We start from the raw sequence: 20349 nt of genomic DNA, 5'->3' as shown, positions 1-20349 counted from the left end.
TTGGAGGCCTATTCCTTGGCATTTTCTCATATCTACAGGGAGAGTACCTCTTTACGGAAGAGGGAAGGAGGCAAATGAATTACTGAAATTCGTGCTTTATTCAGGAGGAAATACTTCGTGAAGTATTTTAGAAGGACGTATTGTGTAAATGGTGCATAACTTTTTTTATGAATTGGGCTCACAGCATGTAGGCCAGATGCAAGACTGTAAAAATGAAGCAGTAATGGGAGTTCAGAAGTTGCTTGTGACTGAAAACAATGGAACAAACAGTAAAAGGCTTTCATCTCAATTAAACCCAGTCCTGAGGCAGAGATGTTAATTTAACAGACTCCAAGACACCATTTATATATCCTGGTAATTTTAGTTCTCCGTATGTGATTAAGGAAGCAATTACTAGCTTTATGTAGAAAATTTTGCACAAGTGACATAACCATTAAGGAAAAAACTGCTTAACTCTTTAACTTGCACCATTTTTGGCTATTGGTTTCAGTGGTTTTGGCATAACTTTAAAAAAGGTCAGTGGTTTTGCTTAGTTTTATAGTATAAAACTAATGAAGTGTTCTTTCAAAATTTTCCATGTGCAATATACTTGTGAAGATCTAAACTACGACAGCCTTAATTAAAGTGTCAAATGGAATATTTGTGCGCAGTTGTATGTATGCCTCTTAAAAATTAATAAAAACCTTTTCTGAAATCTTCTTCTAAACAGAAAGGTCCCTTTGATTATGATAAAGTGCTCTGAATGATTCTTGCAATTTTATGTACCAAGCTTTTTTTTGGTTCCTTGGAGTTAGAATTTTAAGAGCACTGATTTTCTTAACACATTTTTTCTACTTTTTGCGAAAGGTCATGCTCTTAAACCACAAGTTGCTTCCATTTTTACATCATTTTTGGATGGACTGAAAAAATTCTACATCACAAAGGTAACTGTTTTGGGGTTTAATACTGCTTGAAACTTTGCATGCTATCCATAGAATTCAAGACTGTGGGTATGCTGTCTCATGCAGCTCTGAGTTTGTCTAACAGATTGTAGGATTAGTTAGAGAATCTCAGGGTGGTTTAATCCAAAATAAGATTCTGTTTGAGGAGTTACTCCATAGGAGAGATTCTCACTGGTGTTTTCACCTTTCACATCTGTAGATGAGATTAGTGTGTCTTGTCTAACAGTAAGGCAGTGACAGAGCGAGACTGGAACCAATTTACTGAGCTTGCAGTCCACTGCAATTCCAGTCCTTCCAGCTCTGCAAGAGGAACATTTCAAGAAATGAAAGAAATGCTATGTAACACTGACACAGGCTCCAAGCTGGTGACACATCTGGAGCTCTTATGCTAGGGCTCAGTCTCCTGATGTGTGTAAGCAACTCGCACTTCAGAGATGCTCCCAGTTGGGTACAGTATTATATGGTACTATACAGCACAGTGATACTTCCAGCTGGGAGTAGAGAAAGCATTTTTAATGATTGTGAGATTGATACAGCAGGTGTACTGGGACCAAGGTACTCAAATTATCACGTATTTATTTCATCTGTGAATTGCTCCCCCTAATTCATGTCGTGACTCATTATGGATAGTGGCAAGCTCTGAGATCTCTTGCCATATGAAGACTGTTGTGTGTCTTGGTTTCTTGCTTGAATATACCATTGATTACATTAGCTCTAGTACTTTAAGCTTTAAAGTAAACATCAGAATACAGAGCACATTAGACTAATGCTCTATGCTTTTTATTGAATGGAAGAGTCGTTTAACAGATACCACTTACAAGAACAGGGACAGAGTCTTCCCAGTTTATTCCTTCATATAGCTTGGGACTGTTCACTGATTCACAAATGCTTTAGGTATTGTTTGTGTTTACCAGTTCACGCTGTAGCTAGTTCCTCTGGTGCCTCTTCAAGAGAATTGTAAGGTGCTTCCTGAGCATTACAGTCAAGACAGCAGAACAGAAGGAAAAATTCACACTAGATGAAATACAAATAGTTCTAGAATGAGAAGGGACAGTGAATGGCATCTTAGTAGACTTCTGTTCCTGTGATTGGAGTTTATCACTGTAGTAACAGTATTTCTTTCTACTTATGTTAGCTATGCTGGCTTTGTAGGACTAATGAATGAGACAGATTCTTTGCCTAGGAAGATGTATTGTTTCATATTAGTGTTCATGGTGTTTTTCTGGGGTGGTAGGATCCTTTTCAGAAATTCTAACTTGGACGCTTTTAACTGGCATCACCTCCAGATATGGATCTTGCCTCTTCAACCCTTATTCCTGAAAGAAAGCCATACAGGCTCCCTGACTACTTTACTGTTAAACCTTTTGTTTTCTCGTTTCAAATGGGCTATGCTCCCTGCCGCAAGTTTAAAGGTTATTTTCACTCCATAGCACTTCCAAACTTAGAGATTTTCTGTGGCACACCGCTAATAAAACTGTTTTGAGAGCAGTGACATTTATTGTTGTCATGGTCATCCGCGTGCTTTAATAAAGGAATAGTTCATAGAATATAAATGTCTCCTTATTGCTCAAATCATTTATGAGATGTTCTGTCTTCAGGAGTAGATACAGCTGTTGTCTATCTTGCTTTTTTTTTGCCAGGAGGAAAAAAAGTGACAGATCAACTCTGTTACTTCAGTGGGCTTGTAAATGTCCTGTCAAGAAAAAATTTGCTTGCTTTTGGGGTGATTTTTTGAAAGATGTTTTTCCCTAATCTTTCCTCATAGTTACAACAGCATTTACTAACCAGAGGGTACGCTATGTATTTGAAAAGCAAAAACTTGTTGCTTGCATTCTACCACATAAGCTATGACACAATGCAATGATTTTCTCTTTGCAGTTTAAAGGATTTGATCCCAACATATTGTGCGTAGCTACCTTGCTCTTCGAGGGTGACAGAGAGAAGGTTCTTCAGCATGAAAAACAAGTCTATGACATTGCCACCAAGTTTGGGTATGCTTTTCAAAGATTTTTTTTCATATGAAACTGAGAGTTAACTGTCCAGGAGAAAACAAGGTTACCATTTTTGTTGCAATTACCAGGTAGATCTGTTCTCAATTTACTAGTTTGAAGTGGGAATAATTGATGAGGTACTGAGTGTTCCCTTTAATAAATAAGTCTTGTGTTAATTCTTAATAGGTAGCTTTAAAGAAAAACTTCAGCTGTCTATATACTACATCAAAATGAGTATTTGACTAAATACAGAATTGGTGTTGTTAGAATGGAAACTAGCCCTTGTAATTGCTTATGGGCCTGGAAGCTGTATGCTTTGCAATACTAGATTATATATTTTAAAATGGAGGATGGAAAGACAAAATCGTAAGGGTATTAGGACTTATATTAAGTCTTTGCAGGACTGATGTGAGCAAATGAATACACAAAGCTTGTTTAAAAGAGGCATTCATGTAGTTACAGGAATGTGCTGATTTTCTCTGTCCTACAGGCTATTTTCTGTTCTTACAAAGGAATAGAAAATACTTCACTGTAGCAGTAGGCTGAGTTTCTGTTTATCTGCTTTGATTACAACAGTGATGAAAACTATCATTAAAGTGTGATATATCAAGAACGTACTATTTTCTTTTTAAGAAAGTTATTGCTTGTATTAGTCTCAGCTACTCAAAAATGTCTCATCATTTTCAAGGCTATCATTTCTGAAATTTGTGCTTTGAATTTTCCGTTTTATAAAAATGGAAGTTCATGTGAGCAGCTTGCTACCTTTCAGTGACAAAACAGAGGCTGGTGCCAGCACAGAAATTTTGGGTTTTTTCACCATGGGGAGCTTTACTCGGCACCCGGCCTGATGGCCCCAGACGGGTCCCTATCTCCAAGGGGAAAACGGATCCTAGGTCAGGAGCTGGCGGGGCTCATAGAGAGCGCTTTAACCTAGGTAAGAAGGGGGACGGGGCTCAAACAAGGCTTGTTGGAGCTGTGCCGGGGGAAACAATGGCTAGGCTGGGGAAGAAGGCGATGGCCCAGCTGAAGTGCATCTACACTAATGCACGCAGCATGGGTAACAAACAGGAGGAGCTGGAAGCCATCATGCAGCAGGCAGGCTACGACTTGGTTGCCATCACGGAGACGTGGTGGGACCGCTCCCACGACTGGAGTGCTGCAATGCCTGGCTATCGGCTCTTCAGGAGGGACAGGCAGCACAGAGCGGGTGGTGGCGTGGCTCTCTACATTAGAGAATCTTTTGATGTTGTGGAACTCCAGGCTGGGAATGATAAGGTTGAATCCCTGTGGGTTAGGATCCGCGGGAAGGCCGGCAAGGCTAGCATCCTGGTCGGGGTCTGTTATAGACCGCCGAACCAGGATGAGGAGACAGATGAGGAGTTTTATAGGCAACTGACAGAAGTTGCAAAATCGTCGGCGCTTGTCCTCGTGGGGGACTTCAACTTCCCGGATATATCCTGGAAACACAACACGGCACAGACAAAGCAGTCTAGGAGGTTTCTGGAGAGCGTGGGAGATAGCTTCCTGACGCAGCTGGTCAGTGAACCTACCAGGGGTGGTGCCCCGCTAGACCTTCTCTTCACAAACAGAGAAGGACTGGTGGGAGATGTGGTGGTCGGAAACTGTCTTGGACAGAGTGACCACGAAATGGTAGAATTCTCTATTCTTGGCGAGGCCAGGAAGGGGACCAGTAAAACTGCTGTATTGGACTTCCGGAGGGCTGACTTTGAGCTGCTCAGGACGCTGGTTGGCCGAGTCCCTTGGGAGGTGTTTCTGAAGGGCAGAGGAGTCCAGGAAGGCTGGGCGCTCCTCAAGAAGGAAATCTTAACGGCACAGGAGCGGTCCATCCCCATGTGCCCAAAGACGAGCCGGCGTGGAAGAAGACCGGCCTGGCTCAACAGAGAGTTGCGGCTTGTGTTTAGCAGAAAAAAGAGGGTTTATAATCTTTGGAAAAAAGGGCGGGCCACTGAGGAGGACTACAAGGATGTAGCGAGGCTGTGCAGGGAGAAAATTAGAAAGGCCAAAGCTCATCTGGAGCTCAACCTGGCTACTGCCGTTAAAGACAACAAAAAATCCTTTTACAAATATATCAACGTGAAACGGAGGACTAAGGAGAATCTCCATCCTTTACTGGATGCGAGGGGAAACCTAGTTACTAAGGATGAGGAAAAGGCTGAGGTGCTTAATGCCGCCTTTGCCTCAGTCTTTAGCGGCAATACCGGTTGTTCTCTGGATACCCAGTGCCCTGAGCTGGTGGAAGGGGATGGGGAGCAGGATGTGGCCTTCGCTATTCATGAGGAAATGGTTGGCGACCTGCTAAGGAGCTCGGATATGCGCAAGTCGATGGGGCCGGATGGGATGTACCCGAGGGTACTGAAAGAACTGGTGGAGGAGCTGGCCGAGCCGCTTTCCATCATTTATCGGCAGTCCTGGCTATCGGGGGAGGTCCCAGTTGACTGGCGGCTAGCCAATGTGACGCCCATCTATAAGAAGGGCCGGAGGGCAGACCCGGGGAACTATAGGCCTGTCAGTTTGACCTCAGTGCCAGGGAAGCTCATGGAGCAGATTATCTTGAGGGTCGTCACGCGGCACTTGCAGGGCAAGCAGGCGATCAGGCCCAGTCAGCATGGGTTTATGAAAGGCAGGTCCTGCTTGACGAACCTGATCTCCTTCTATGACAAAGTGACGCGCTTGGTGGATGAGGGAAGGGCTGTGGATGTGGTTTACCTTGACCTCAGTAAGGCTTTTGACACCGTTCCCCACAACATTCTCCTCAAGAAACTGGCTGCTCGGGGCTTGGACTGGCGTACGCTTCGCTGGGTTAGAAACTGGCTGGATAGCCGGGCCCAAAGAGTTGTGGTGAATGGAGTCAAATCTGGTTGGAGGCTGGTCACAAGTGGAGTCCCCCAGGGCTCGGTACTGGGTCCGGTCCTCTTTAATATCTTTATCGATGATCTGGATGAGGGCGTCCAGTGCACCCTCAGTAAGTTTGCAGATGACACCAAGCTAAGTGCGTGTGTCGATCTGCTCGAGGGCAGGAAGGCTCTGCAGGAGGATCTGGATAGGCTGGAGCGATGGGCTGAGGTCAACTGTATGAAGTTCAACAAGGCCAAGTGCCGGGTCCTGCACCTGGGGCGCAACAACCCCAAGCAGAGCTACAGGCTGGGAGATGAGTGGCTGGAAAGCTGCCTGGCCGAGAAGGACCTGGGAATACTGGTTGATAGTCGACTGAATATGAGCCAGCAGTGTGCTCAGGTGGCCAAGAAGGCCAACAGCATCCTGGCCTGTATAAGAAGCAGTGTGGCCAGCAGGTCTAGGGAAGTGATTGTGCCCCTGTACTCGGCTCTGGTGAGGCCGCACCTCGAGCACTGTGTTCAGTTTTGGGCCCCTCGCTACAGGAAGGACATGGACGTGCTCGAGCGAGTCCAGAGAAGGGCGACCAAGCTGGTGAGGGGTCTGGAGAACAAGTCTTACGAGGAGCGGCTGAGGGAGCTGGGCTTGTTCAGCCTGGAGAAGAGGAGGCTCAGGGGCGACCTTATCGCTCTCTACAGTTACCTTAAAGGAGGCTGTAGTGAGGTGGGGGTTGGTCTGTTCTCCCATGTGCCTGGTGACAGGACGAGGGGGAATGGGCGAAAGTTGCGACAGGGGAGTTTTAGGTTGGATGTTAGGAAGTACTTCTTTACCGAAAGGATTATTAAGCATTGGAACGGGCTGCCCAGGGAGGTGGTGGAGTCACCATCCCTGGAGGTCTTTAAAAGACGTTTAGATGTAGAGCTTAGCGATATGGTTTAGTGGAGTACTTAGTGTTAGGTCGGAGGTTGGACTCGATGATCTTGGAGGTCTCTTCCAACCTAGAAATCTGTGTCTGTCTGTGTCTGAATTGACTTCTTTCCCTGATTTTTCTTGTTCTGCCCAACTTTCTTCTTTATGAACATCTCAAAGTGTGGAAAATGTGACTTTTATTTACAGAGATGCTATTACTAGTGGCTATTGTAACACAACTTAGAAACAGCTAAACTTGCACATATTTTTGATAATCAAAGTATAGACTTTCTAATTATTTTTGGAAACCTGTGAATACTCTGCTGGAAAGTTTAATTAAATTCTTTAATTGCAGTGGCTTGGCAGCTGGAGAAGATAACGGACAGAGAGGATATATGCTGACGTTTGTCATTGCTTACATTCGGGTAGGTCACCTCTTGCCTTCCTGCTGAAATTTATATTAATTAATAAAAAAAAAAAAAACCACCACCCAAACATGTCTTTTTGAAGATCCTCTCGAATTCTGTATGTAGGTTGCCTTGAATGATCTCTTAAGCTTGTCACCAGAGGATTGTATCTTTTCCATCTCATAGAATTTTGTCTGCAAAATACCTTAAAAACATTAATTTGAAAACTTAAGAAAATAGTTACCAATACAGGTTAGGGAAAAAAAAAAAAACAAGTTTGAAGGAGGGTCTACTTGTGGCTGCTAAATAAACCAGATCAGACTTAAAAATCTACAGGTTGAAAGTAATCTGAGCCTGGGAGAGTACTCAAAATATGCACGTACACTCAGCTCTTTCTCTATGGACATCCACTTATGGCCATGGTTTGAATCAGAATTCCAGGACAAATGGATTTTAGTCTGAACTGATGCAGCTGTTTTTATTAAATTCAGTCTTAGTGGATTTAAGAGATTTTTTTCAGAATATTATATACATCCTGAATGCTACATTTTAGTTGGCTTGTATTTGGTACAAATCACTTAATTTCTTTTTATTTCAGCAGGCTGTAGGTAAAATGGGCAGACTATTTCTTGTCTTTTTTTTTTTCATACGTAGAACTTAATAGAAAATATTTATTTGAAATTTAATTATGTTGCTGGTTAGAACAGTGCAGCTCTTGGATTGATGATGGTGGCGCAAATATTTGATTAGTGCAAGTGTACTGACACTCTGGCAAGCTGTCTTCTTATAGCCATGACATCAAAATGTTTGTCGTCTGTGTCTTGGAAGATCTGCCCTACATCCATAACTATAAACTAATGTCACTAGGACAGATGGCTGTTTTTGCTAAATTGACTTTCTGTGTCTTTCTCATTCAAGTCTATCTCAAGTTGCTCAACTGCTAGCCGTGTAGCCTACACTGGAATTCCAGATGTTGGTGCTGAATGTTACTGATAATTTCCTTTCTGTATTTATTAGGACCTGGGCCTGGATTACTATGTAATAGGAGAATCATTTGAGACATCTGTTCCTTGGGATAGGTAAACTGACCATTCTTCAGAGTTGCTTAAAACCTTGTACCTGATTTCATTCAAATTATTCCTAACTCATGCTTGCTCATGAGGAAACTTAATTTAATTTAGGCCTTATGTGTATTGGAGGCTCCCTGATGTGCCTCAAATCTTGCAGCTGTGCTCTTGCTAAAGCTGTTGGTAAATTATGTCTCAGTTTTCTAAATGCGATGTAGGCAAGCATTCAGTAATATTTTTGTTTAGGTTAACTTACTGTAACAAATCCAGCACTTGAAATTGCCCAGCTTTGTAAGTTGGGTAATGGCTTCAATAGCAGTATTGTGGGGTAAGCAGCCGCATGTATGGGATCAGCAGTGTATTTCAAGCAGAAAAGTTTGTAGTGAAGCTCACAAAAAATATTTAAGTATGTTTAAAAGTTGTTTTTCCACCCAATAATGCAGGGAAATGAAAGAAATAAAAAGATAAGCTTGGTATAAATATCTTAATCCTGAGCAAAAGTTACTTCATCTGTTACCTGTAGCTGAGAAACTCTTGACCATAGCACAGTTTAACATACAAAATGATTTTGGATGCTTCTGTCCATTTGGTAAGCCAGAAACCTCTTAAAGCAGGATCTGAACTGATTTTAAGTTAAGCTTGACATTTTTTGATGCAAAGTGGAATTTATGGAAAGTGTGATGTAAGCTGGTAAGCCAGTGGGTGGGAAAGATCTGAAGAGGGTGATTTTTAAAGCAAAATTGCTGTTTATTTTTGTTTAGCTTTATAGATCTTGACGTATGTTAACTGGTTAGTTACCAGTTTATTTTGGTTTTACCTGAGAGAAGGAGTTTTTATGTAAGAATTTCAAATATTTTTCTTAAATTGTGCTTACCAAAGCAACTGCTTTCAAAACTTTTTTCTACTTTGACTCATAAGAGCTATGCAGTTTTCCACAAATCAGTCAGTTACTCTGCCTGACTGGTTGAAGATACTTGAATAAAATATTTAGCTTTACTTGCTCATCCACTAAATGGATAAATTTCTCGTATATATTACTCCTGTCAGCCGGAAAAGTAGTTTTAAATCTGCATTAAATGTCTAAAAATCTGAACTGCACAGGATGGATAGTACTGCAGACCTTTGAGGGAGAATACATAACTAAAGAAATAGCAATTTGAAAAATGCTTTCTTTAAATTGTTCTAGTGCTTTGAATGTACCTGGCAGGTCTGCTGAGGTGGGGAGGGAAAGACAAATCACTAAAAGCAAAATAAATATGGCTTATGACAAGCTTTAATAACACACTACCATATTAATACTATAATGTTTCAAGCTCGCAGAGTATAGCTGGAGTCTCCAGTTCTTGCCTTGCAACATATCAAAGCTATGGCGTTGGCTGAGTATACAAGGTCTTAGACCTCGCAAGCTTTCTACTATGAGTTGTTGTGTTTGTGAGCTACTTTTGAGGCTGTTTTGCTGAGAAAATAAAGACAGAAGTGGGCAACCTGTATTTCCTGCTGAACTCTTTTGCCTTCTATTCCTTATGGAAAAGAGCTTTCATTCCTTGCTGTACTTCAGAGTAGATTTGCTATTCAGGAATGGTATGCTGGTGAAGTCTTGATGGAGGATTGTTTTATTCTTAGAATAAAATATGAAGTGGTTAAAACTAGTTTTAGAAGGTGGTTTTCTTTTTGTTAGATTTTTTTTAAAAGGTATAAGGTTTACTAATGTTGAAGTTACATTTTTCTTTAGGAAGTGGTATAAAATCACGTATTAAGATTTTATATTTTAACGTGTTTTCTGTTACAGAGTTTTAGACCTCTGTAGGAACGTAAAGGAAAGGATAGTAAGAGAATGCAAAGAAAAGGGTGTTCAGTTTGCTCCCTTTTCCACCTGCAGGTAAGTTATTCAACAACTTAAATATTCACTTTTCTGGATCTTTTATTAGTAACGGAACTACAGAAGTTGTTAAACTTGCTACTTAGTAGATATTTTAAAGTGCATCTATTAGTGATAGTACAAACACTAGTGATCCTGACCTTAACCTGCAAGTAGGTTACATATAAGAGTACTTATTTAAAGGGAATAGTGGCACTTTATTAGTCTTGACACTTATGCTTTACTATCTGGTGCCCACAAGCAAAACAGGATTAATTTAAGAGCTTCAGCTCTTTGAAAGTGATAGCCTTGATTCGGATTTGCTCCTATGAGGTAGGAGCAAAAAGGAAACAAAACTCTTAAAACAAACAAACAAAAAAAGCTACCTTTTAAAATCAAATGAGTAACATTATGGATTGTGTAGTATGACATAGTGGCTGGATTAATACAATAAAGCTCTGTTTGTAATGCAGTTCTCTTCAACAGGGTCACACAAACTTATGATGCGGGTGCATGTGTCTACTTCTACTTCGCCTTTAACTACAGAGGAATTAGTGATCCTATTCATGTCTATGAAGAAATTGAGGTAATGTATACAAGAACAACAGTTAAGGGGGAGGGTTGAAGCTGATGTTCCCTAGCATATGCCAGACCCATTGGCCAAGCTAACTGAATTTTGCAGGAAAGATCACAAAAGTCTGTTAATAAAGCTTTGATCATTAGCTAGGAAAAGAGGCACACCTCAACAGTGCACCAAGTAGTAGAAAGACTGCAAGGTGAGTGTTTTAGCTTGAAAGTGTTTGAATATTTCTTCATCAACATAAAAATTTAAATTTTGCTTTCTGCCAAAAACTTTACACGCAGAAGAGTAGTCAGTTGTGAAGTACCTCACTCAGAATCTTGAAAATCTTGATCTAAACTCCAGCCTGAATAAAGAACTTCAGTCACTCTGGGGATTTTTGTTTTCAAACTTTTCTTTTTTTTTAGGTTTCTTTTCAGTAGGCACTTACCCATCTTCTGGATGAGCTCCCCAGCCCACTAGATTATTTTGATTTTGGCAAGCGGAAAGTGATCCAGGATATTCCGTTCTGGAAAAATAGCTTTATTGTAACAGATGTGCTTTGAAATGTCTTGGTTTTAGTAATGTTTGTTTTGAAAATCCCCACTTATATTAATATATGTAGACTTGAACCAAAGTGTTCACCTTTACTGTGTACCCTAATTGTTTCTGAATTTTTTCATATACCTGTTCAAATGAGTACCATAGCAAGCATTTCACTAAAACCAAACGTCTTGTGCGTTTAATGTTGAATACCTTATCTTTCACATCTAGAGGGCTGCTAGAGAAGAAATACTTGCCAATGGAGGAAGTTTGTCACATCACCATGGAGGTATTGTTCTTGTTCTCAGTCTAATGTTAATTTTTTTTATACCGCTAAATATTCACGAGTACATCAAATACTTTTCAATAGAATTTTGAAAAATATTTCACAGTCATGAATTGAAATTACCGGAAAAATATTTTGTAAGTCTTTCAAGGAACTTCCCAGTCCTTTAACAGACTTTTAGGGGAAATGTCAATACACCCAGTTCGCTTGATGTCCAATCACACAATATGGTATGTTTATGAATGCCAACCGTTGATAGAAAGTCTACAGGCTGTCTGAGAACCTGAAAAGGTAGTCATAAGCTTCTACTAAACCTCGTGCAAACAAAGGCACATTCTAGTCTACGCAAGTGAATACCAGTTTCATAATTCTAAGAGAAGCAATTTAATGTCCCCTGTGGCTAGGTGAACACTGTTAGCCCTATTTCCAGAGCATTTAGTAAAAGTATCTGCCTAAAAGAGTTGGAGACTTTAACTGGATTATGTTGTAGGTTACCATCTGTTGCATAATCGATGTTATGCAAGTATTGACAGTACTGTCTTCCTGTCTGCTAACTTGTGATTATTTGGTTTCTTCTCTTGTGGTTTGGAAACAATTTGTCATGAGTTACTAGTCTCTTCGCAAACTATTTTTGCACTTTAATAGTAATGTTAAGAACCAATGCCATGTATAAGTGTTACCCTGATAATTTAAATATGCTTCTTCCACGTATTCAGGTAGCCTAATAATTTTGATTGCATGTGCCCTATATAATGATGTAAACTCAAATGTCAGGAAGATTTTTTTTTGAATTTGGTTTGATTTGTGTAGCTAACTTCTTTAAACTATTTATCTTAAAATACATTTCTTCTCTCTCAACTGTCTTGGGGTCTTGCCTGGCCACAGAAGTAAGAGCAAAGAGGGAAGAGTTCTAGTGGTGTAAAATTAAATCAAAATTTTGTAGTTCTAAGAAAGCTCTATATGGAGGGGAAACCTGAAGAGTAGAAGCAATGTTTTAAAACACGTTGGTGAATTCCTGGGCTTGAAACTTAAATCTAGGGCTGTGTTCAGGCATACATCTTAGATAGAAATTGGAATTGTCTCTGCTTCAGCAATATCAGGATATTGGAAGACATGTAGATAAGTGATAACTTGAGTGGAAATGGTTTCAATATTTTTCTAATATGCTTTTATTGTCCTCTGACTTTTTACTGTATTATGGTGGACTGGTCAGTTCTCACACATGGATGTGGAATTGCCCTCTTGATCTACTAGTGTGCTCTCTCCTGCTGTGGCAGCCATGATTTACTGTGACTAGCATTTCATCCATTAACTCAGATGCAGCTGTAGCTTGTCACGATTGGATGTATTTGCCCTCACCATACAAAATCTTGTTTACAGCATGTCGAGCAACAACAAAAAAAAAATACTTCTGTAGCATTTTCACACACTTACATACTTACTTTTTGGCTCCACAGATTCAGAAAATTTGGTTTCTATCAGACTTCTCGTACTCATGTTGGATACATGACTGCCTAATTCTTGATAAATATTTTCTGCTTTAAGTGTCTTTTGTCTGGCAGTGCGTGATTGTGTATGATACACAAGATCCATTTTTCAACCTGTTCTTAGTAGATGTGCTGCTGAGAATTAGCCTAATAGTTTTATTTACCGACCTTCAGGCCTTGTCATTCCTTGCACTGAAGACCAGTCTATTGTGTGGGGTAAAAGAAATACTGGTGCAATTTCTTTTAGTATTTGTCTTGTAATTGTGATTAATAACAGTTGTTTTCACTATCTGGAAACAGACAGGCTGGTTTGTCTGCCTACAATCATGCTGTGATAAATGGAGCTATTTTAACTCTGGTTTTGTGTATCAAAGAAAACAGATGTAGTCTGGGACTTGAGGCTATAGGAAATACAAAGCCTGCTTGAGTCAATCTTCATCCACTCTGAGTGAAGAAGTGGTCATATATGACAGCTTGAGATGTGTAAAGCTCTAAATTACTTTACATCTGGAAAAGTACTAACTGCAGGATACCCATAGTAGCTGTTGTGTAATGAAAACTAAAATAGCAATGCTCTTAATTTTATAAGGATTAACTTCAGAAAGTTAATCCCAATATCTCTTCTCTTCCCCTCCTCCCCCAAGCTAATGAAAAATATCCTAACTTCTAGGCAGGACTCAGCAATGCTGTGAGAGTATTTCCTGATCCCCCCATGACAGCTTTTGAGGTTTAAAACTTAAAAGAAGCATAACTGCAATTTGTTAATGGATTACACTTCAGATCACACCTTGCAATATGTAAGTGGAAGAACATTCTTGTAAAGAAATTGCAGAAGTGTATCCATACCAGCCTGTTAAAGCAAGCATCTCATGGACACAAGTCACTGTAGCAAAGCCAGACATACACATTAGTGTAATGAACTTGCCCTTTCAATATAACAATAACTTGTATTTTGGGGTGGAGAATCCAGACTTCTGGATAATATCTGAATATCATTTCTATTATGCTGCAATTTAAAACTGACGTTTTTCTTTTAATCAAATTATTGTTTCTTTTCTGAACTTTCTCACTCTTGACTTTCAAATATTTACATCTAATCAGTAAATGTCAGAATTGTTTTTTCCCACTTAGTGTTTCTGGATTATGTAATGTACAGAACTTGCATTTATGAACAGTCTAAGGCACCTGTGTTGCTATAAAAATGCACCCAAAATACGTAGCTGACCAAGCAAGTATTTCTTATGCTGGGGGAACTTAGCCATACTCCAGCGCATCAGGAATTGATTCCTTGTAGAGCAGGTTATCAGATTTTTCATGATCCCGGCAGTCTTGTCTAAATGTTGTAGGTCTGTTTCTCGCTAGTTTTTTGTGAACAAACTGATGAAAAGTTTTTTACAGGTTTTAAAGGAGTTTTTAATGTGTGACTTTGAAGTGGTTTCTTATGCTTTCTTTGTCTCTTTTAGCCAATGCTATGGCATAATATGCGATTAACTAAAACGTTTTTGAAAGGTAGTAGACGTACAAGTTGTAGCATTTCTTATTTTCTTTTCCTACATCAGTTTTTACAGTCTTGACCATGGTTTTCACCTTGCCTTTACTATGTCCTGCATTTAGGGAGTGATTATGTACGTCTTTGAACACAGCTTTAATCCTTTCGTTTTTCTGGCCAATGAGTGTCCTTAGACTTGAAAGTCCTGTATGTATAGGTTGCTAGAGTCAGTTAGCACCTAGAAACTCAGCATTTTCAATGCAGCATTAGAAATGACAACTTAATGTAGATACAAGTTTAAGTTTAGGTAAACAGTTTTTCTAATGGCAAGTCCTAAGACTGCCCATATGATGTCACTCCTTGCATTCTTGAATCCCTGTTTTAATAAAATGTATGCTTTTCTGTATAGATAAAATAACGTGTTGAGGAAATAATAACTAGGTAGGACTGGTTTATAAATATTATATAGATTTTATATATATATATATATATATATATATATATATATAGTATTTGCTTTGGAGTATGCCATCTGAAGGGAGCTGGCTGGATTTGGGCTTGATTCCTTCTGTATTACCAATCTAAGCACTTCTGTAAAAATAAAAATAGATTGTTTCCATTGCAGGGAATGTTCTAACTAAGAACTGGTTACTTAAGGAAACAATTATCAGTTTGTGGATTTGAGCAAAATGACTCCATTTAGATACTTAACATAATAGAACTAATTTTCTTCCACTTTCTAGACAGATTGACTAGAATAGAGGTTAATGTAGCTCAGGCTCCACAGGTTTAGGTATAGTATCAATTTCCTGGCAGTTTGTGAAGAAAAACTTAGGCAGAAAAAAAAAAGCAGTAAAACTGATGTGCCTTCAGTTGCATGTTTGACATTGCAATTCTTTGGTATCATTAAGAGGCCATGGCTTAAGCCGTATAGCACAGTAATCCCCACAAACTACAAAATCTGCAATTATAAAATTTCCTTGGGGGGCAGGAGGGTGGAATTGGACAGAGTCTTCTTTTCTTTACACATGAAAAATATCCTCTAAGCTTTAAGTTAAGCTCTGGAGACTGACCATACTATTATTTCATAAATTAAGAGCTTACTTGTTAATTAGAATGAGAAGCTTAAACTCTGACAATTGTCAGACCTGAAGTAACCCTATCATGTGAAATAGTATAATCACTCAGTCGTATTTTCTTCCTTAGTCTGTAGAAAGTCTAAATGGTATTGTTATCTTCAATGCCCCTTTTCACCAAATAAACACAGAGGACTTTCTGATTCTTCAGCACAGAACTTGAAAGAACTTGAGTTGTTCAGGCATCAAGTAAAAGTGTGCCAGATGTTGGACAGTAATGGGAAGTGTTAATTATGTAGTAGACTCTAGGTATGCTGGTGCAATGTACTCCATTTCTACTGAAGTATTAGATTAATGCACTGACCTTTCTCAGCTCTCTTCCAGAGCTCTCTGGAAGAGTAATAACCTGTTAAGCAACTTCTAGGAGAGGAAAGATGCTTCCCATAGAGACAACCAGCTTCAGGAAGAGCATTCAACAGCTGGAAGAGCCTTGTTCTTCTTATGACCTATGCTACTGTTTCTCCTTCTGCAGAGCTATTGTTCTCCAATAACGGCCTCTTTAAGTTGGAAGGACTGGAGCAGAGGAAGCCTAGTGGCACCGCACATGGCCCTAGAGCCTATTTCCCCTGGGACCACACACTGCCATAAATTTCGTCTGCACTAGGGGTAGAGTTATTCCTGGGATCCATCAGCTACACTAAAACTTCCCTTACAAGCCCATTTGTGTGTTCATGTACTTGATTTTCCTAAAGTGAGAAAACCAATTGCTGCCTGCTGTTTGCTAGCTCCACTCATAGCCAGATTTTTTGCAACCATCCAGATGCATCTTCAAAGACAAGCAAGCATAGCCTTTATGAGCCAGTAGAGCTTTTCTACCATTTTAGCTTCCTTTGTGGCCAGCAGGTATGCGATGTCCATCTAATGCACTTCTATTTGAAAAGTCATGCACATAGGAAACTGTCATTTTTGGCAGAGAGTGTAATGTTAGTGTTTCTACAGGAGCAGTATGTGGCTTCACTTCACCAAGGTGCATTTTATTCCCTAAAAGCATGAACAACTTTTCTAATAAAACCAGCTATGGGCTGGACCAGAGTTAATTTTTTTTCAGATTACATGTTTGTTTCATACATGGACTATAACGATAATAAAACCTGAAAATTAACTGCAAAAATAGGTCTTGGACTGTCTTTTTCGAGTTGCTACTGAACAAACTTGTTGGCTTTCTGGTCTGAGGTACTTGATTTGTTTGAAGTGGATTCTTTGTCATGCTAGGGTGTTTGCACTCTATGTAATACAGGCTAGGCTTTACATTGAATTTGGCTTGTCTCAGTCCTGTTGCCTGCTTAACAAACTTTCTGGCTTCCTAGCAATGAATGTTTTATGGGGTGGCTGACTGCATAGCACACCTCAGGAATAGAGTACTTGCTAGGTTTAAGACTTGAAAATTAACTATGTCATAAATCATTTTGGATAACTAAGATGCCAAATTAGGTGTCTTCAGAAGAAAAAGATGAAAGTATGTAAGACTCTATATGTTGCCAGTTGGTTCAACAAATATTGTGTGTATAATGGTGTATATAGCAGGGTAACTTGTATGCTCAGTTTACAGTGCCTGGACAATGTTATGCTGATTTGAGAACCTTATTAATTCCGTTGTGATGTAGCATATAAAATCAGGTGAATTTTATCTCCTGTCAGTTCTAGATAAATGGCATCATCCAGCCCTTAAAACTAAATGGTCTACTTTCTGTAGGTAGAAACTGAAAGGTTTTATCTAGTCCATGGAAAAATCAGGCTTAACTGAGACCTTTTATTACTGGGGAGGTTGCGTCTTCCTTGAGCCCAAACCCATTCTCTGGCAAGGCTCAGAGTGGAGTTAAGCAATTTTGCTTCTTGGAATTACTTTACATTCATGGTAATATCTTTTACTGTTAGGGTGTTTTCTTTTCCTTTCTCATCCTTGAACTTAACTGTATCCTCCTGTGGAGGAGGAAAAGAATACTCAAAAGGCAGAACTAACTTGAAGTGAAACAAGCTGTGTTGTTTTTCTTCATAGTACTGTCATCTGCACAAATCCTTTCATTCAGTCTGTTTTCTAAGCAGGTCCATCCAATTACATAGAATTTGAAAAGCAAAATTACTTCAGCTTATTTTTTAATTCTGGTACAAGAACTTGGAGTAGCTGAAAAATCCACATATATCTTAGTGGCAAGAATATTAGAAGCAGGGGCTCAACCTGCTGTTATCAAGGGGTTAAAATCTTCTCATTGAACATGTTTGTGAAGGACCACTGGTAACTGTAGTACAGCTTTTTTTTCTTTCCAGTTCACTAACCAAATGTATGTTAGATTTATTATTGCAAAAGTATAAACCATAGAAAATTTGACAAGATAGATGTGTAAATTATCACTTTGACAGAACTAATGATGCACTCCAAGCACCTTCTGTTTTCCAGCACTTGGTGAGCGACTTCATTAAATATGCAACGACTGTTTGGTGCTGCTCAGACAGTAGTTCAGTTCCTTGTGGAATTGCATTATTACTGGAGGTGTAAAAGAGGCAGGCATGCTAGCTGTTGGGCATCCTGCTGTGATTCTAATGTGCTCCATCTTGTTGGAGCAGTTGTTTGCAGTCTTTTCAGGACAATTACATCCATAACCACAGGACACATTCACTGAAACTATATTACAGATAACAGTTGAGAATCATAATGACTGTTCTTCAGCTGCCTGTGTATGAGCCAGTGTAACTGACTTGAGGTGATGGTCAGACCCCATCCATACATCTCTGGTTGTTTGTGTGTGTGTGGTGTTTTTTGTTTGTTTGTGCGTGCGTTTTGGTAGTATTAGAATCAGAGTATTCCCAGATAAAATTCAACTGAATCAACTTGGTCAGTCTAATTGTAGCGATGGTTTATCTACAGATGGGGATATTTTCTGAGCCGAGCTGCAAAATACAGCCACAGTTCCTATTGCATGAAAAAATGCTTTTGTCCTTCAGTTATGATCTTTGCTCTTGACATGTATGCTGGTAATAGTTGTTTTCTTACTAAACTGCAAATTTCATTCTTTCTCACGTTATTTGCTTTTTCAGTTGGTATTGTAACTAGCTCATTCCTTAAGGTATAAACAAATATACTCTGCTCTCCAGAGGTGTCCCTGTAATTTATTATTCTGATGACAGTTTGATGGCTACCCTGAGAACAGGGCACAAAAGATGGCTTGAATTTAGCTTCAGATATTCTTAAAGCATCTGCCTCTCAAACCTTTACTATATCACATCATACTGACAAATGGATTGTGGTTTAGGCTGACAAGCTAAATGCTATACTGTGTTTAATGAAAGAATGGCCTTTATTTTGCATGATCTGTTAAATCAGAGTTGATGACTTGGTTAATTAGTATATGAACACTTGGCCATTTAACAGAACTATTGTGGGAATTTACTGAAATGAGTTCTTAAATGGCTAGTGTTTCAGCTTTGCTTTATAATTGCTGTGTGTTGTGAATATACATTTTTAACATGGAAAGTAAGCTTTTGTGTGATAGCATGTGCGAGTACCAGCCTGTGTAGAAGTTTTGGAATAAAATAAGATATTCTATTGACTGAAAACTAGACTTTAGGCCTTCTCTTCAGAAAATAAATTTTGATTATTTAAACCAATGCTGTTTTAAGGTTGTTTCTGATTTTTGAGAACATTCTTACTTTAAAGCAGTTCAGAGGCGTGGGGGTTCTTCTTTTTAGTAAGCTCATCTTTGGTTTCCTACTTCAAAAGATTAGTTTGGTAGCTTTTCAAAACTTACTGCCAAGTCGCTATTTTAATAGAACATGTGATTTCAGCCTAAGTTTAATCTAAATTTCTTAGTTTCTAAAGAAAGTAGACAGTGTGGAACACAGTCTTCCTCTGGGAGTATGCTGAGCTTAATGAGCTTGATAGTCTGGTGGGCTCAATAAATCAAATAAAGCAAAACATTTCTCATTTTTGAATAAAAGCATTTATCACACAGTGTTTATTCATTCATGGTCACAAGATTGATTGGCTCCTAGAATCCTGCCATATATTGAAACACTTTGTTTTTGTTTTTCCAGTAGGCAAATTGCGGAAGCGCTGGATGAAGGAGAGCATCTCTGATGTTGGCCTGGGAATGCTGAGATCTGTTAAAGAATATGTGGACCCCAGTAACATCTTTGGAAACAAGAATCTTTTATAAAACCCTGCACAATATGATGTACTAAAACTTCTTCAAAATTACTGTTGAAATTCCGCCACTTTCATTGTACTGATATCCCAGTAATCAAATATAACATAGCCTAAACTTTAAAACTAGTATCTTACATTGATTTTGCCACCCCCTCCCCCCAATAAAGTGTAAACATCACTGTTAATGTTTATGGATTTTTACTTACAATGGTCTTAAACTCTTAAAAAAAAAAAAAAAACCCGGTGGGCACAAAGTATGTTACCAACTAGGAAATGCAAATTTGGTTTTCCAAGTTTGGTTTAGGCAACACAGCTGACAGTATTTTCAATGCTGGATACAGCCAGCTGTTTCTTACTAAAGCATCCCCTGCAAGGAGAACAAAGACTGACAACAGTGTTTTCTACAGAAGCAGCTGCTCAGCCCAGCCTCTTGCTACAGGAAAGCTGCTAGGAGACAGATGAGATTACACCAAGGAGTACTTCTCTGTGCTGAAGGATTAGGTATGTAACAGACCTGTAACCAGCAAAAACTTAAAGCACAAATGTAGATTTTGATCAAAAAAGACAATGCAAGTCAAACCACTTCTGAAAACTCAGTAGTTTCCCACCTTAATACAATTGGAAAATCATAAACAATTGAGCTGTTCTGAGTTGTATTTGCATTGCTGGGATAATCTTAAAT

At 39.2% G+C, this 20349-nt stretch overlaps 1 protein-coding gene across 2 annotated transcripts in view; it reads left to right on the top strand.

Annotated features, from left to right (window-relative positions):
- AGPS (alkylglycerone phosphate synthase) overlaps positions 1 to 19852 on the top strand; it is an 82806-nt gene extending 62954 nt beyond the window's left edge. For both annotated transcript variants that reach the window (XM_035566998.2, XM_035566987.2), the window contains 8 exons: positions 847 to 923; positions 2820 to 2932; positions 7050 to 7119; positions 8119 to 8180; positions 9958 to 10047; positions 10513 to 10612; positions 11360 to 11417; positions 19556 to 19852. In XM_035566998.2, coding sequence (XP_035422891.1) covers positions 847 to 923; positions 2820 to 2932; positions 7050 to 7119; positions 8119 to 8180; positions 9958 to 10047; positions 10513 to 10612; positions 11360 to 11417; positions 19556 to 19677 — 692 coding nt within the window. In that variant the 3' untranslated portion in view covers positions 19678 to 19852. The remainder of the gene's footprint in view (positions 1 to 846; positions 924 to 2819; positions 2933 to 7049; positions 7120 to 8118; positions 8181 to 9957; positions 10048 to 10512; positions 10613 to 11359; positions 11418 to 19555) is intronic.
- Positions 19853 to 20349: the final 497 nt, after the last annotated feature.

The sequence above is a fragment of the Cygnus atratus genome, chromosome 6 (assembly GCF_013377495.2).
Source record: "Cygnus atratus isolate AKBS03 ecotype Queensland, Australia chromosome 6, CAtr_DNAZoo_HiC_assembly, whole genome shotgun sequence".
Taxonomy (NCBI): Eukaryota; Metazoa; Chordata; class Aves; order Anseriformes; family Anatidae; genus Cygnus; species Cygnus atratus.
The sequence above is the reverse complement of the archived record's forward strand: the minus strand, read 5'-3'. Positions and strand labels throughout refer to the sequence as shown.